At 40.8% G+C, this 18,362-nt stretch overlaps 1 protein-coding gene across 1 annotated transcript in view; it reads left to right on the top strand.

The window, feature by feature from the left end:
- The window catches only part of Reck (Reversion-inducing-cysteine-rich protein with kazal motifs), a 173,244-nt gene that overhangs the window by 38,954 nt on the left and 115,928 nt on the right, over positions 1 to 18,362 (top strand). Inside the window, exon 2 of the mRNA XM_071589030.1 lies at positions 1,982 to 2,034. Coding sequence (XP_071445131.1) covers positions 1,982 to 2,034 — 53 coding nt within the window. The remainder of the gene's footprint in view (positions 1 to 1,981; positions 2,035 to 18,362) is intronic.

The raw sequence follows: 18,362 nt of genomic DNA, 5'->3' as shown, positions 1-18,362 counted from the left end.
CACTCAATTTGTTTCAAAACTTAATGTAATCTGTATTCTGCTCCAAGGGACTTTGCTCCCAGAGCAATAAAGATTGTTTATATATATATATACCGCCTTCTTATTTTATATCCCTGTGACGAAATTTTGGCTGCTATTGAATCGTAGACCGATTTTTGCCTTCAGGCATCCCATGTGCACCCTAGGGGTACCGTCTTAGCCTTACAGTAAAGCGGGAAAGAAGGTCCAGGGAAGGATGTCACGGGTGAAAAGGGGAGGAGTCAGAGGGATTGGGAGAAGCCGGGCCGTGGAGGCCGCCCGGATGTCCATAATTGAACTCCACATGAAACAAATGAGAGTAATTAGTAAGTTAGTATCATAGTAGTTAATAATAATTTTAATGATTCATTTGAGAGACCCTAGAATCACGAAGAGATAAAGCAAGACTTCTCAGTGTCCTTGCTATGACGGAGGTGGAGAACAGCTGCGTACTTGTACTACTGACCATTTGTGACACGAGGGGAATGATTGTGGCCCCGCATTACCTCAACTAATGGACCACAATTTTTAAATTAAGAGAGGTAGATGTCAGTACTATTAAAGTCAGGCATAACCACACCTACCTGTTCATTAAAAAATCTAAAACTCCACCCGAACACACCCATTACTCCATAATGTTGATAGTTGTATATATGTTGGTGTACGTGTGTTTATTTTTCTGTGCAAGTATGCATTTATATGTATGAATAATTGAATCTTCATCCATAAAAGCCTGGTATTCTAACATGCCTTTGTGGAGTATTTTGTGGATGTAGATCATTTCCAGGGCTAGTTTTACACTTCTATTAATATCACGAAGAAACTTTTCCAAGTTCGATCACCCCTGGAAAAATCAGAACCTCAAATTAGCTTATTACGGATTAAATAATATCGCGCGTTTCGATTCTTATACTCAGTGTAATTCCAAGTTAAAATCCGAATAATTTTCCTCTTGAAAACATCAAGTTTTTAAACTTTATCATACGGAGTTATTGAAACTGGGTTATTGTCAATTTCGGGAGCATTTTTAATAGGGTGCTCTTCGAAATCGGATGTATAATCGACCATACTTGTAGACGGGCAAGGGAGGTGAAGTAGTCAGAAGGTGATAGGAAATATCGGATGGGGTTCTGTCGTGAATCCTGTCACTCCCTTTAGGTCGGTGGGCAAAAAAGGTCGTGGGGCGCAGGTTTATGGGGTGTATTTCTTTGGGTCACGCCAAGTTCTCTGATACCTGTTCTTAGAGGGTTTGCATAAAAAGTATCGGGAAACAATTCGGAAAGATAAACTTATTTAAAATATTGCTACAAAGCCTCAGAATTCTTCGAAGTACATCCCTTAAGTGTCGACACACTTTAACCTGCGGCTTCTCCACTACTCGAAGTCTTCCTGGTAGGCGGATTCCAGAAAGTCTTCAAGAATATACACGCAAGCTTCTTTGACGGCTTTTAGGGTCCCATGGTGGACGTCCTTTGAAGAAGGATTTTACCTTTGGTAATAGGAAATATTCTGCTGGTGACAAGTCGGTCCTGTAAGGAGGTTGGGTAATCGTCGCGATGCCGTTTTTCGTCTTGCATAAATAATGTATGAATTCAAATGTGTCATTTGGTAAATTTATTTGTTTTAATAATTTTCCAATTAAATTCAGTGTACGACTGTTATAAAAACGTACTTTATTGGTCTCATCAGTTAATTTTTTCTACGTTTCTAAGTTACTACGTTTCTAAGTATATCCACGTTTTATATTTGTAGTCTTTTAATGCAATTAACTTTTTTACTTCCCCCAATTGTGACTTATTTGTAATATTTCCCTATTTTTGTTAGGCCTTTATTCGTAATTGATACTTCATATAAGCCATATACCGGGTATTTTGCTTTTTTAGTGGGAAATTACAGTATATTTGTATTGAATGTGCATAAATTACTGAATGGCTATTTCATGCGTTTTCTTACTTTATTTCAGAACCACATTGTTGCTCAATAGCCTCAGGATCCTGTAGATCAGCCTGCAAGCAGGTGAGTAAACCACATTTTCCTAATGCATATATTTTCTTTATAAAATAATAGCAATAAATTAAATGCTGTGATGCTATTGCATAAATTCTTACCCACATCCCAACCTTCAAAGCGGTATGTGTCGGTGAGAGGGGATATGAGAAGGGTCGTACTCATCGGAAGCCTGAATGGCTGGTTGGAATGCTGTGAAAAAATTGATTGCGACAAAGATTATGTATTTGCCTTCCTTAAATCCTCAGACATTAACGCAATCAATCCTTTATCATACTTGTTTACGATTTTTTAGATGAAATTGCGGCTCTTTTAGAGTTTCTACATTACCTATCGTCATAATATCGCAACTGTCACCGTTTTCGATTTCAAAGTCGCGAAGAAAATTGGGAAATGCCATTTCTTCCAGGGAAACCATAGGTGGTACAGGGAAAGGAACTGGTACGCCTACCCTGATGTGTGTGTGAATTTTACACACTGTTGGGCTTACTACTTGGCAAGCCCAACTTTTACCTACTAAACCGAACCAAATCCTCGGGTGGATAATTGTGGGTATATCCCATTCGAACCAGAAATGGTTTGAAAGCATACCCGCACACGCGTAACTGGAGAGAATTGGTGAGGAATGAACGAGTCATGAAATGGAGCGGATTGAACGAGCCTGTGATAGATAAGTATGGATAAAATGTGCTTCGTTGGTTTAACCATGTCAGGAGAATGGTTGCCAGACGAATCACCGAAGGAAGGGATGAGAGAAGAGTAATAGCTTTTGATAGGAAGGGGTACACCGACGAATTCATGGGTGAACGTGATCGACGAGACTCTCAAGGTGAAGAATATTAGAAGGCTCCGGAGCAGAAGAGCATGGGACAATGGGTGAGTGCGACAGAGGTGAAACAATTGTGCAACGATAGAAAAGGATCGAAGATATACCAAAATGGAAAGTGTTTCCTTTCATAACCTAAAATCAGGCCATTATTGACTTTACCTACCAAAAAGGGAATGGCGCACGTATGCATGAATGGAAAGGGAGCTGTAAATACACATGCCGTAGAGTGCATTCATATACTATCTACATTTAGATTGCGCAATGCAATAACAATTGGCGCATATGAAATATGATGCAATGCACTTACACTAGGACGTAAATCATCAGAAATATCGCCACATAAACTCCATGTCTCATTGCCATGCTCAAATTTTAGAGTCGCGCACAGCTAGGAGGAGATAATAGAGCTCGGTATACCATTAGTTTCGTGCGTTACTTTGTGAAAACGATTCATGACTCCAAGAATACACTTTGCGTTTCCACATAAAAAATGTATTCCAAAGACCCAAGTTTCAACGCGTTGCGTCATCACGTGCAAATACTGGAAATGTTTCCTATATTTGCACCTGATGATGATGGCACGCGTTAAACCCTGGGCCGTGTGAATAAATATTGCATGTGGAAATACGAAGCGTATTCTTGTAGTTAGGAAGGGAGCTGGGGGTGGGGCATTGCGAACCCGGATTGGTCGGGGGGCCACTTTCCAAGTGGGAGCGGGTTTTGTGCCGCACCCTACACGATGATGCGTCTCTCTCTCACTCCAACTGTCTCCTCTCCCACTATCACCTCTCCCACTGTCACCTCTCTCACTCTCCCGGCGCTGCTTCCATCTCACGAATTGTCTACCCTGTTCATCATGGTCGATAACCGAAGTTTCGACCACCTCGGCGGATCTGCGGTAGGGATAGGGAAGATGTTAGGTATCTTAGTATCTGTGAAGCTTTTCAGAGCATTTGGAAATTTGGTTGGCAGTAACAAAAATCACCCGAGGATATCTCATCCCATGCCTCTATATAACTTCGCTTAGCCGTCCACATAAACCCGGTGTATGCGAACCCGCATCGGGCGGCATTCTGGCCAGGGGTATGAAAATTCCGGTGCTATCACGGTTGTCACGCTGCTTCGTGTTGTATTTTGCAACTTTGAGCTTGTTGTTCTTCGGAGCAAAGTAAAATCGGAAATGCTTCAACTACTACCACTTCGCTTAGTTAACTAATTGACCCACGCAGTGAGTGAAACCTTCATTTTACCGCCGTCGCTGACTTCACAGTAGGGGTAGTCCTTTAATTACGTAAGGTTTTTGGGTAAAGTGAGGGCGTGTCATTTCATTTCGTTCACTTATTGGGGACTAGAAAAGGGTTCAGAGGGAATATTGCGTAAGGGTTATAATTGAGTTCTATTAGCCATTGTTTGTGAAAAAGAATTTTAAATATTATTGGTCACCAAAAGTGACATTGGACAAATATTTACCAATAAAAACATAGTGTCAAAATTATTTACGCCCATACATCTATTAAATGAGTTTTTAAGCGATAGGAAAGTAGTACAGACTGCTTTTCACAAAAAATATTTTTTATTGGCCAATAACCATCGAAAGAATGAGTTACATTTTTTGCAGAACGCAGTCTTTTTTAATTTTCTATTATCATAATGACTCCCAAGAAATCTCGGCCTCGACTACCTCTAAAAAAACGAGTTTTGAAAGGCTTACTATAATTCTCTCCAATGTAGGTTTTATATAATACCAATATGAAAAAAAACGAATTTTGTCACGTTGCGATTTTCCCTCTCCAGCGCAAACACCAAACTGAACCGATTAAAGTAATCGTAGTGAAAAACGCTCTTCTCAACAATCAATGCGTGGTCATATTTTATTTACAGGCTCCTTTTTTTTAATGATCGCGCCAATTGTTAATATGAAGGGGAGGGGGGGTGGTCGTATCACACGGATCCTTGACAGGTAGAGGATGGGGGTAAAAAAAGGCCGAAAGTGGTCTCGCGTGATTTGAGGACGGCCCCGTGCGGCCGAGATATCGAGACGAGGTACTTGAAGACCCCGGTCCAAGTTCCGTTTTCCCTGTCCCGCCCTCCCATTCCCACCCCTTCCCCGCTCCACCCTTCTGAAGCACGCTCCGGCGGCAGGAATTCGTCCGTGAAGGGAACTAACTCACCCCCGCTCTCGCCCCCGTCGCAAGGGATCACCCCCTGGGGGGCGTGTCGGGGAAGAGCGCGGCGAATTTGTTCCTCCGTGGGGGTGGGCAGTGGTCTGGACCGCCGCCGGCTTGATTGTGGCGCTCCCAGGGTTGATTCGGGGGTCGACGGTAGACGGTGGGGACGGTGGCCCTAAGCCTCCCTCCTCCACCCCCTCGCATCATGCATTCCCGGCTGCAAAAAGAGCCATCAACTTTTCCCGCCTTAACGCCGGACGCGCCTCACTGGCGATCGGGTGGAAGGAGGGCCCGGACGGGATGTGCTGGCAAAGGCTGGAGGGCTGCGCCGGCCGATTTTGCTCGGCCCCAAACGATACACAAATACGGCTCGTTTTGTGGCTTCAGTCAACCTGGGACGGCTGTCCCAATGCCAGTCAACAATTTGACGTATCTACATTAGGGAAGGAATCCAAGAAGGAATACCGTAAACAGTTGAGCAATTCATGTTCAGTCTCCAGAATTGTTAATGATTGAATGAACATTTTTAAAAGATTTTGCTCAGTTTCTTGCCCTTACTTTTAGACATGCTCTGGAAGTGCCCGTGTCACAAACCCTCCACTGGCCACCAATTACTCAGATTTAATAGGTAAATATTAAATTGCTCGTAGCTTTCAAAATTCTTTCTTTATTTGGATATGCTCTTTTCATCGTACCGGTCTTAAAAATTGGACGTTATACTAAAATCGTGTAAATTTTCTCCGGTGGAAAAATCTGCAATGGAAGCTAATTCGGGTCAAAATAGTTACCATTGTTCGTTTAAACGGGCTTCCGCATCTTTCTTGTCTTCCTAACTTTATCCGATTATCAACTGCGTCTATTTCTACCTTTCCAATGGACTAACATGGTTGAAGAGGTGCATGGTTGAGGGTCTAGAAGACGGCACAGAAGTTTATTGCTCGGTATGTTCTGAATCGCCCGCCCTTTAGCTTAGGCGTGCGTTGGCAATTTTCCTAATCGGCCTTTCTGTGCCTCGAAGAAATTGTTGCAAACTGAAAAGGGGGAATTCACAACAATGATATAGAAGGGTTTCCATCCACGCAGTAATCTCAGACAATCCGTGGTAACCCGGGAATTTTGAAATAGATCCGAGAATTTGTGACATGTTTCAATTTTCACTCTATGTCGTTCTATGCGTGCTATTTCAATTTATTCTATGCAACTAAAGCTCAGATTTTTTCAATAATCGGCTTAATTGCGCTTGTATCGTCACAGTTTTTTCCCAGAGCTCACTTGGTACTATGCTCTATGGCTCATATGTTGTGAAGTTCACACATTCAGTTTTAGGAAGCGGGAGCCAGATGCTTTCCCTACGCCGTCTGTAATATCCCTGGGAGTTCTGGTACCCAGAAAATTACTTTGGGCTTAGCTGGGGGTGTCAAAGACATCTCTCTGATTTGAACCCAGGACCACTGGTTAGTTGCTGGCTGCTCTGATCACTGAGCAACTACGCCACCCATAGTGGTTTTACCATGCAGGAACAGGCAGCACAATTCAAATAACGGGTAAGTCACAGTAATAATTACGTGGGTAATTATTTGGTAATTATCACGTGATAAAATAACCTCAAAAAAACCAAGGCATGACGCTCGTAGTACCGGAAAAGGTTTCCCTTTAGCGAGTCTTATCTATGAATAATTACGCCTCGTAATACTTACCTATCACTTTCAATACACTGTGATGATAGGTAGCTGTGTAAGTTGATGATGACAGTTAAATTTATAATGATACTCATATTGATTTGTTCACTACATGATTTATTCAAACGGCATGGGGAATGTTAGGATTTTAAGACGCATTCATTGTTGTACGCTTATCTTCCAAACATTTTGGCATAATTACAGCAAAGCTAAGAATTCTTGAACAACTACTTGAAAAAAACATTTGTTGTATCCTCTTTATTCTTAGAATTGGATTCGATTTAAATCCGCTCCACACCCACAGATTTTCTTGGTTAATAATAAATAACTGTTTTTAATATGTCGCAATCAATATGGTTCTTTTCCTTGTCTGTCGTGCTGGCTTTATAACTATGGATCAACTGCATCGGTTTCTTACGATGGCCCGTGAGACAAAAAAGAAATTGTAATCTGCGGTGTAATTACGCTGAACGGAAATGTTATTAATAGGGGGATGCAGGTACTATAATGATATACCTGCGTCCCTTATTAATAACGGGTGCATTTATTAAGAATTTATTAATTTCAAAGACTGAAACTTTGTAAACTTCATGCCTTAAATCATTTCATTTCAAATATTCGTAATCAGGCTGTCCTTTACCGCTCGCCGATCCTGTGGGAGGCGATTTTTGGGTTCAAGCCACCTCTTTCTCGAGTCTCACCCTGTCTTTTGCCAAACCGGGAATCCTCTTCTTATCCCCACACTTATTTTTTCTTCTTATCCGACGACTGTGTTTAATAGGAAATGCGACACCGTATTTTCCGATTTATGGTGGGCAGAGAAGTCAGGAATTAAAGCCAGTGCCGAATCAGACTCCAACTGGTTAGACACGCCAGCCCACATTCTTCGGATTGGAAGCGAATGAATTAAGCAAATACCAATAAAGAAGTTTTTTACGCGTTATGATTGCCATTTTTTACGTGAAATATACCTCATTCATGCCGCCCATTCATCGGCTTTTGTGCGCATTTGATCCAGCGATGTTCGCTTCCACGGGCAGGTAGGCGTCCTACGATGTGTAGTTTCAATGTTGAGCGTTTCGGTTCTCGTATGTTGAAATCATAAGAGCTAGCTAACGAATGAGAAAAGTCTTTTGATGAAGAAGTAAGACTTCGGTTTATGAGGAAAAGTTTTGAAATTATCCAGGCATGCGAAATGAAGATGGCAAGTAAAACTTAAGCTGGCTGATGGTTTATCCATCGTCGTCTCTATTTACAACTCGAAAGAACAAATAAAAAAATCAGATCCTCCTATAAAATGTTCTTCTACTTTCAGTTTCACATTACGAATTTCCCTCAGATTTCAAATTTGTTGTAAGATTCAGGGAAACGGGTAAGCCATGCTCCTTACATTCACAGTTTGGGATATCCTCTACTCAGTCACCGATCATATTATGCCCACTTCGGTTGTTTCATCTCGCGTCTGTGCAATCAGCAAGTTTTGCATAATTATGTTATCGTTATACAGCATTTCTTAAGTGCAGAAAAACTGTTCAAATCCGGGAAAAATCTGGAATTTATTTTCACTTTTCTGGGTGGAGCTATGTAAACATATCAATGGGTATTTTAAACTACAACTCAGCTAATTTACATGCATAACTCAGACTTTCGAAAAGTCAATAAATGCGCGTCCTTCTTGTATCCTATTTTTAATGTTAATCTTTTTTTGTATTTGGGTCCCCACTCATTAGCATCTCTTTCCTTTACGTACATACACACACACACATACATATATATATATATTTTTTTAAGGTAATCTACCGGTTAAGGTAGGTTTTTGGTTGGACACAACTACCAAACAAACATTTTATAACTCCTAACAAAACACAAAATCCATCATCCTACTCTATATCAGGTCCCTCTTCATCTCTGAGTACTTTCTTCCTCCCTTCATCCCGTCCAACATCCCTATCCTGTTCCTTCCCTTTCCTCTTTTGCCCAACATTCTACCCTCTATCACAGTCTTCAACATCCCACTGCCGGTCAACACCCCCTTCATCCACTTTTCCTGCCTCCATAGGATTGCTCCCAACAAACCCCTCTCTTCGCCCACCATACCAAGTACTTCCTCATTTGTTCTCTTCTGTGTCCATTTCACCTTCTCCATTCTTCTCCACACCCACATTTCAAAAGCCTCCAATCTACGTATATCCTCCTGCTTCAATTACCACGTTTCCGCACCGTACGCACCTACGGTCCATATCAAAGTTTTTACGAGTCTTTTCTTAACATCGTTACTCAACGTCCCCGTCATCAACTCCCTCCTCCTTGTGAAAGCCTCTTTGCCTAGCGCAATTCTTCTCCTTACGTCCCTACTACTTTGACCGTGTTGGTCCAAAACACTTCCGAGATACGTAAACTGTTCTACCTGCTCTAGTTTTTGCCCTCCTATTTTAATGTTTAGCTTAGCCTTTTTCTTTCTAGAAAATAGCATAACCTTTGTTTTATTAATATTGATTCTCATCCCATACCTGTCGCACTGAATTTCCAATTCACACAGCAATGCTTGCAACCCCTTGGCTGACTGACAGACTAAAGCTTGGTCATCAGCAAACCTAACTGATTTTACGAATTCCCCGCCCACTTTCATTCCTACCTCGAGTTCTTCCCATGCCTCTTTGATCATCTCCTCTGCATACAGGTTGAACAGCAACGGTGATAATGGGCAACCATGCCTTACACCCCTTCCTAACACTGCCCATCCGGACTCCCCGTTTCCCTCCCGCACCTGAGCAGTCGGGTGGGAAACCCGAGAGAACTTCTTGAATACCATACGCCGGGAAAACCTGAGATCCTTCATTGTGACCTTTTCCCGCTATTCGTTGTTGGAACGATCACCTTAATCTGCGATTTGGTTATGTGAGGTACATTCAACAGTAACTCCATCCAAAGCAGAAAATCATCGGTCATAGTGCAAAATAATGAAGCAATGGAAAAATAGATGACTAACTGCTGGCAATAATTTATATTGCATGAGATATATGAATGGAATTTTAACTTAGGCTCAATTTCAGCCAGCCAGGATAATCATGTTCGTAACACGTCTGCCAAACAAAAATCGTGGATTCGTTTGTCGCCTCAGGCATGCGTGTTAGAATAAGTTTTTACGAGTTATGGAGTACGCTTGGCCTTTATCCTATGGGGAACCTCAAAACTTCAATCTCACCATATACTTAGTCCTACGCGGCGTGCAAAATTCACATATCTTGGTAATGGGGAGCTAGGCTGTTTCCTTTCCCTGTGCCGCTAGTGCTTTCCAGGGAAGATCTGTTACCAAAATAGTTATAAATTTCGATTGAAGCTGAGATAGCCGAGAGGAATCACCCGGAATCGAACGTGGGCCCTCCACTCAGTGGCCTAGCCTTCTACACACTTGATTACCTGGCCCATTGATAGAAAATGGGTACTTAAAAATACGTCAACTTCTTTCGCCCTTTCTTAAATGCAGCAAAAAGATCCAAACAGCTCAAAAACGAGTAATGGTCAAACTTCAGGAGAAGATCTTTAAAGTTCAGCATTCGAAAGAGATCTTGTGGAAGTACGTAAGGTTTCTCCCATTACCACATCCCAAAGGTATGAGCCTACGAACGGTTTTTTGAGCAAGAGCTCATATGAGTGAAGCGTATTTAAAAGACTTAAGACGAGGTGATGACGGAGGAGACGTACACAGCCTATTTCAGGGGAAATGTTTAAATGAGGCCCGGGAACTGCTGGCAATGGAATACGGTATTTTTTGTCAGGTTGTCAAGAGATCTCCTGGAGATAGGATTGGTAGGAAGAGGGCGTAAAAAGCAGAAAGGTTTCGACCCTATGTGACTATTTATGAGCCCATCATCATTCAGATGGACCTCCGGAATATCTCGGAGTACTCAAATGGGAGTAGTGGTAGTTATAAGGGGAGGCGACCGATATCTGAGGGCATTTGTTCAGCTAGGGATAGTGAGGTCATTTGGTAAACGCAGATTTTTTAGAAAAGGAAGGGAGGTGAGAAACTCAGTGTCGGAATTATTCTAGTCCAAACGAAAGGCTCCAAGAAGTCCATACTTTAACATCCCATACGACGGACGGCGTACTCACATGAAGGGCTCTCCCTGTGGCAATCACAGTAGCGATCAGAGTACCACTGAAAAAATTTGCCAGCACCCGTATTCGTGCCCTAGTCCTTGGGATGTGAAACCAATGCCCCAGCCACGGAACCAAGCCGATCCCCAGATGTAGCGATGTAGACCAATAATCGGAATGTGTATGAAATGATGGTTAGAATTTAAAGTAAAAAATGAAGAGCAGTGAAATTTTGTGATAACATAAAAGAGGGTCAAGACAAAGCATTTGACAAGACAAGTATGAACTGGCTCGAAGAAAGCAACTTAGAGCATGTTAATTATTATTGTGTTAAGTTAACATAAGCCTTTCGTTTGGCACATATATCGAATATATCGCTCCCATACTAGTGATAGCATATTGATACATAAAATTCCAGTACCATAACATCAATTTATTAGTCACTCACTTCGTTCAAAAACAGATACACTAAAATGATTCTACAAGACGAAATCATTTCTCTATAAATCTACTCCTATGCAGAAATAGATGACCTCATTCCCAATTTACCTGTACAATTTCTGACCATCAACTTCACCTTGCCTTCAACCTTATATCTGATCTTACTTTACTATGCATTTCTGTGTATATATATGTATTTAATGTACTGTACACCATCGTATTGTATATGTATTACCATATTGTATTGTACTGTCCTGCACACTGTTATATATTTACTTATTTTTTTACTATCTTGAAGGGTTTTCGCAGGTTTTTTACACCCACTTCTTTGTGGTTGTTTCCCTGCGCGGGTTTTACTAGGGTCTTTGTCTTAACTCCCAAGGTTTTTCCCACAAGATTGCATCTTGTACTTATTTCTTTTATTATGTGTATGCACTACCATTCTTTTCCTTTTCACTTATATCGCTTTATATTTCCTTTTATTACTATTATTGTTATCTACTTAACGAAGGGTTAAAAGGAAGAGGGGACCTCATGGTCTCAATTTCGCACGAATAAAGACGTTTAGCTATCTATCTCTCTATCCCCCGCCCTTTTCCTTGCAGCGGCTTCCGGTGCATTGTATGGGACATAACTGATCAATCCTCGGATCGGTGGCATGTAACTCTCCACTCGAATCTGTTATGGGAGTTACCTCTTAATGGGTTTGATTCATCCACTCTGTCGTGTACCATTCTTTAGCCCATGAGTCACTCTGGGGTCTTCCTCGGATTCAGAACGCCTTACCTTCGACAAACGCCTTCGTCAAGTTATCATAACTTAAAATAAATCCGGTAACGTTACCCCTTCTTTTTAGAAATTTCATTATACCGTCATCTTCACTTTTATCATCCGTCCATTTGATCATCCTTTCACTCAGGTACCACATTTTAATTTATTGCGCTCCAATTTTCTTAATTCTTCCATGTCTGAGTCTCACATCCTTAGAGAAGTATGTTTCCATCGCTGCATTCCTTATGTAGTACTTGTCAATGAGGTGCGTTCCAATTTTGAGGCTTTTCTCTTTTGCTGTGAGTTGACCTTTTAAACCGGGGAAAATATTTTTGGCTATGTTCACTGCTAACTATGGTGAGCAAGCTACCGATCTTGATTCCCAAATAGGAAATTTCATTCACTCAACAAATTGAGTAGCTTCAGGCGTGATGTGGTGGAAGTCGAACATAATGAATAACTGATCGTAGCACTTTTCCACTTGATAAAATATTTTTTGAAAACCCTGATGATGATGTAATACATCGAAACCCGGTCGTAAAATAAAATGTTGTCAAGTGGAAAAGTGCTACGATCAGTTATTGATCATTCACTCAAGTCTAACTTTCATTGCATTGCTTTGTATTGGTGTTGTCTTGCTCAAAACTGCCAACAACTGATAATTGTCTTGACTAAATCTTCAGAGCTAACATTTACATCTCATGCCCCAAGTTGAAAAGCGTCCTTCTTTCCTGTCGCCTTTAAAAAAACCTTGTTTCTCTGTCACTATAATTATGTCGTCTTTAAAATTCATTATGCTGAATCTTTATCTGTTGAAACGAAAGGGAAGCATTTCTTTAATCAAGATTACAAGTTAAACTTAATTTTGGTTGAAATTTTCCTTCGTCGTCACGAAAAAAAGCTGAGTACTGGCGTTAATTCATAGTTTGCGAGGTCCCGGTGAGGCCAGTGTGAGAGGATATTTTGTAGCAGTGACCATTTTCGTGTATACTCTTAGCTACCCTCTCCTCCCTCAGAATTCTTCACTCCAAGCTCTTATTTCCTCCTGTTTATAATAGATGATATTTATTCGTGGGGATGCTTAAATAATTCCAACAAAATAATATCATATTTATATAAAATAAATTACAAATAAATGGAATACATCCCTTGGCTGTCTCATGATCTGAGGATGGTTTGAAGGCGCATGAGAAATCTATTACGGGTTATCTTTTCATCCCCTCAGTGGAACTCCCGCACAGAGTAACCATTTCTTTCTTTCAACTTCCAATTCTAAGAGTAGTTAGTTTTCACATCTCGGCAACTATTTGCCAAGTCTCTCACAGAAAAAAACTGTTCATGGATTTTGTTCGTATTGCCCGTAAATTCGCCTTGTGCTAGCATGATTATTTAAGTGGAAACTAATTTTTGCATGCTTGACTTTTCCGCACAAACTCTTAAGGATCGTTGTAGCGTCACATAAAATTCCTTCGCTCGGGTCCTGATGCTCAACTAGACAAGATATCTTCATCCGAACTACGATTGCCGGAGCGGCGTGTCCAAAATGATCGTCTTCTTTGATATCGTTTCATATGATAGACGATGTATTGATTATTTTTCTTCGACTGTATCAAAATAAAGTTCCGTACGCTTCAGTTGACCATCTTCTCCTTCCGTAATTTCTGATGCGCAAGTCCCTTATTCTTCTGAACAGTGTCCTCACTGACACATCTCGTCTGATCTCTCTTCCTTCCCTCGCGTTGCCTCTCTAGTGTTTTCCATTTTGTCGCATCTTCCAGCATTGAATACATACATATTTATTTTAATTTTTCTTTTCCACTATACATTTTTGCTTTTGTACTGAATCCCCTTTCCCTTCCCCTTTCATAGTGTTCAACACATCCTCACTCTTTCTTAAATACATCTTTCCATAAAATCTATTTCATTATTCTCCCGAGACATACCCACCAGATGTGAAGATCTGGTTCTAAATCAATATAATTTTCTGGTCAAAAAGCATTTATACATTGTCAGAGAGAAAATTTCGATAACTAAGAAGCTACGTATAGGAAAGAATGGCATTGCGATGTGTTAATTGCAATGTGCTACTTTATATCTCGACTTCGTCCTTCGCTCTTCCTATATGAATGCACTGCTGCGTGATTATGAGCTGTGCGAAACTCCATTTACTATTCCTTATGACAAAAATATATTATTGCCACGATCATAAGACCGATTTTATCGAGGAATATCTATATCAACAATATTGTTTAGACCGCTTCTATGCAGCCCATGTGATTTCCGGTTGCAAATCTACGCACTAACTTAATAATTTTCTCAAAGAGGTAATCATGCGTGCAATATTCAGTTTCAACCGCTCTTGAGCCGTGGCACATTTCTCGGCCGGCCCGCTCCCCCACACAGCCGTCGGCAGAAGAATAAGAAAGCCGGCATAATAGAGAAGAGAAAAGGTCGGCACCGGGGCCAGCACCCTGTTGGCAAGGTGTCCGTGCCCTAAATGCACCCTTAAGGGAAGAATGGATGGGACGGTGACAAAAGGGAAGAAAGGAGGAGAGTCCCTTGTCCGAATAAAAGAGTCGCCCCATTTACCCAGGAGCAGTAATTTCAAAATGCTCTCGAAGAACCCGATTCCAAATCATAAAAGGCGGTGCTCAATGGTCTTTATGGAGTCACATTACGTCCTCATTGCTGGGAAATGACAATATCCTTCTCTTTGGTGCTCCCACGTGCTCGCCCTCGTCACCATCACCTGATTTTCTGCAATCCGCCTCGCTTCATACTCACTACCGGGGACCTCTCTGCTCTCTCAGGCACGTACTTGCTTTAAATCGCAATTTTTAGATTGCCCTTATCCTAAAGCAATAGTAGTGGTTATTGGTGATTTAGCTGATTTCAACCGGTCAGATCATTTCGCGCTTTATGTGTATTTCCATGTACTTAGACTGTCTAGTGCGTGTGACAACATAACTAAATCAAGGTGGGATTAGAACCCACAACCAAAGTAGTGGTAGTGACTGAATTTACTGGCGACCAGGTTTTCCACCATGTTGGCGTTTGTGTGTGCAGTGAGTTAATGCGGTGAACGTGAGGGTATCAAATCATCATATCTCTATGTTTTCGGGAGGGAAATATTGCACGTGAACATTAATAAATCCTCAAATGATAATGCCGTATCGCGTCGAGACATTTTTCTTAAAGCCACTCGTCTCAGTTGCAGAGTGTAATAGAAATAAGTATTTAATTATTTATTTCCGGATAGGTGAAGATAAAGTTATGATGAAAGTTCCCCATAACTTTTGAGGGGAAGACGTCCAAATATTAAAAGATATTATGCTCTTTGTAAGAATACCCTTGAGATATGCGTAAAAACCTGAGCTCCGACTTAACAAATTGCATGCTACAGGAAAATACTAGGAACAGCACAAAATAACACTGGTGTATTGTGTCATTTTAAATTAAAGGAACGAAGGCTAACGTTATTGGAAAGCATCAGTAAATTGTCTGGGATACGTTTAATTAATTGCTATTTCTCGAAGGGAGTTGCTTCATTAAAGGGGTGGACTAACAGTGGTAACAAAGGATGAACGTTTCTTGCATCCCGAGGTTTTGTCTATATTTTTATTTCCCGACGTGAACTGTTGAGTAATAGGGACTGAAAGTGACAGTCTCTTTGCTGAAGGTCTTTGTGAACGCGGTCACAAGCGTTGGACGACACTCAAGCACCAAGTGTTCTTATTTTCGTCTCAGTGCTGCTGCCTGAGTGCGTTCAACCGTTCTAAAAGCATTTTACGAGACTTCTCTTTAAGTTCTGGGAGACGTAGCTAATTTATTTTAACGACTGGAAGAGAATTCTTTGTGAAATATATGATTAACTGTGGTTTGATATTACCTGGATATATTTTTCCCCATGTAAGCCAATTCATTTTCATCACCACCAGATCATCTGTGCTAAGATTTGTTTAACAATGTTTTTCACTCAACTTTTCAATCGACTAACCTCAAATCTAAAATGCCTGCATAATTCTTCATTCTGGCGTCCTTCATTCCTCGTACCTGTGTTATGTATCGAATTCAGGGCCTTCCCCTGTAAATTCCCCGTTTACTTTATCCCCGACGGTTGTCTTCAATAATCCATTGTTATTCATCATCATTATTAAATTATTCATCGTCATTAAATGTGCCAATTTTATCTATCCCCTTCTTATTTCCAGGGTTTTCCTTTACTGTTGTATCTTCCTAACCACTCTCGTATTACCCTTTCGTTAGCTATTCGATCGTTCAATTTGATTTTCATAGTCCTCCAATCGCACCCCATATCTACTGCTTCCAACCTTCTCCCTTTCGGTGATACGATAGGAAATGCCTCTTCATTAATGTAAAGAAGTATTCCCCCAGGACATCGTTGAATGAAGTGTATCCTTGGTTCCAGGCTACAATATAAGCTGCGAGTGGACCTCTCTACTGGTAGAACCTCTTTTACTTAACTCATTTTCTAACTAATAACTAATGTCCTTACTTCTTGCATCGCTGCCGATTATGCTTCTTAAAGTGATAAACTCTTCGAAATGTTCTCTCATTTCATTTCCTTCTTTGATATCTGTTACTATCTTTTTTGAACAGACCTTGAATGCACAATGTATCATTTTGTTGGCTTGTTCTTGTTTACTCTGAGGTTTTACTTTGGTTTCAACTTTTCTGAGTCAACCCTTCATATCCCATTTATTATGTTCTGCCACTTCAGCAATGTCGACAACAAGAAATTGACTGATTTGTTCTCCGTGGATACGCATCGCTCAATAATTTTCTTTTCTTTCATTAATTTCTCGATGTAAGTATCAAAGATAATTTACTAAAGTGCTCATTCTTGTCTTTTTCGTCTCTTTATCCTTGTTTCTTTACAGCAGGATCTAGAATTGATATTGGCAGCCACCTAGTCGTTATAAAGACGGCGGGCCACTCATTTGTCCTTACAAGACACTTCTACGTCATACTGGATATTTAGTGTTTAAGTAGTATTAGTTTTAGGGAAGGCGACCGATAAGTTCATTTGCGCCATTAGGGATGGATGGGAAAGGAAGGTTGGAGAGAAACCCTGCGTCGGCATTAGCCTACTCTGGTCGAAAGGCGCCAAGAGGTCCGCAGTTTAACGTCCCATCCGACGGACGTGATACTCACTTAGAGTGCTCTCCACAACGCTCCTCAAGTAGGGATAGGGATACCACTGAAAAATATCGATCGTCTCCAGGATTCAAATCAGGTCATTCTTGGTGGAAAGCCAGTTAGCCACTGCATCTTCCCGATCTCCCCAGTGTTTCATTCCAGGTGGATATTCATCAGGGGGTGGTGGGATAACAGCCAAACAGGACGCTCCTGGATAGATGAGGAACCTTATATATACCCACTAAATCTCTGCGAAATTCATTTCGAGCTTAAAAAAGCTTGCTGTAACGCCAGCGGAGCCATTGTCCTGTCCAGATGAGACTGGAAAAACCAGGTGCCATCTGTACATCATTATCCTAGCCCTCGTTATATTTCGCATGCCAGGTTTATTCAGTCATAGTCATTAATTTACCATATATTGCTCTTCATCATTCTCTCTAGCTCTTTATGTCTTCTAGCTCGTAAATTTTCGTATCTTAAACGCGAAGAACACGATAGTTGAAAAAGGAAAACTTGGCAGGAAAAGCCAAGTTCTTTGCCCAGGTGTTCTTGTACTCCCTCTTTCTCCTCTTTCTATTGACTAGCATTTCTGCTTCCATGATCCAGGGAATTCTGTGACAGCTTTTCTTTTACCGAAGATTTGTTGCACGGCCATAATCCGTATTCAGAGTTTTGACATGCGTCAGTTTGCCTGTATCGAGAGCGTTTCCAAATTTTCTTCCAAAACCCTTTAGCAGGCCAATCTTTGATTTGATTTGATTTTTGCAGACCAATGGTTGATTTTCATTCTACTTTTCTCCTTCTAATGTACGTTTCATAGTTTTCTTCAGTTTCCTGAATTTAAAATGGCGTTTGATTGTACCTAGTTTATATTTACTGAAAAATAATATATTTAAATTGTAAAATTAATCTAATTTATTTTACTATCTAAATTTTATTTGCAATAAATTGCGCCCCACTAGCTTTTGCAGTTCTTGAAATGTCACCTGAATCCCTCATTCGCTACAATTTTATCGATTCGTTATATTATTCTGCCTCCTTGCAATTTCTAATTGTATCACCTTAAACTGCTATTTCAACCAGGATACTTTTCAGAATCAAATAATGTTATGTATTGAAATCTATTAACTTCTCTCGTGTTCGATTCCATTTTCCCAATGTACTGTTTTCCAATTGTTTTTATGTCTT

The sequence above is a fragment of the Hetaerina americana genome, unplaced genomic scaffold, assembly GCF_022747635.1.
Source record: "Hetaerina americana unplaced genomic scaffold, ioHetAmer1.1.p SCAF_31, whole genome shotgun sequence".
In the NCBI taxonomy this organism is placed as follows: Eukaryota; Metazoa; Arthropoda; class Insecta; order Odonata; family Calopterygidae; genus Hetaerina; species Hetaerina americana.
The sequence above is the reverse complement of the archived record's forward strand: the minus strand, read 5'-3'. Positions and strand labels throughout refer to the sequence as shown.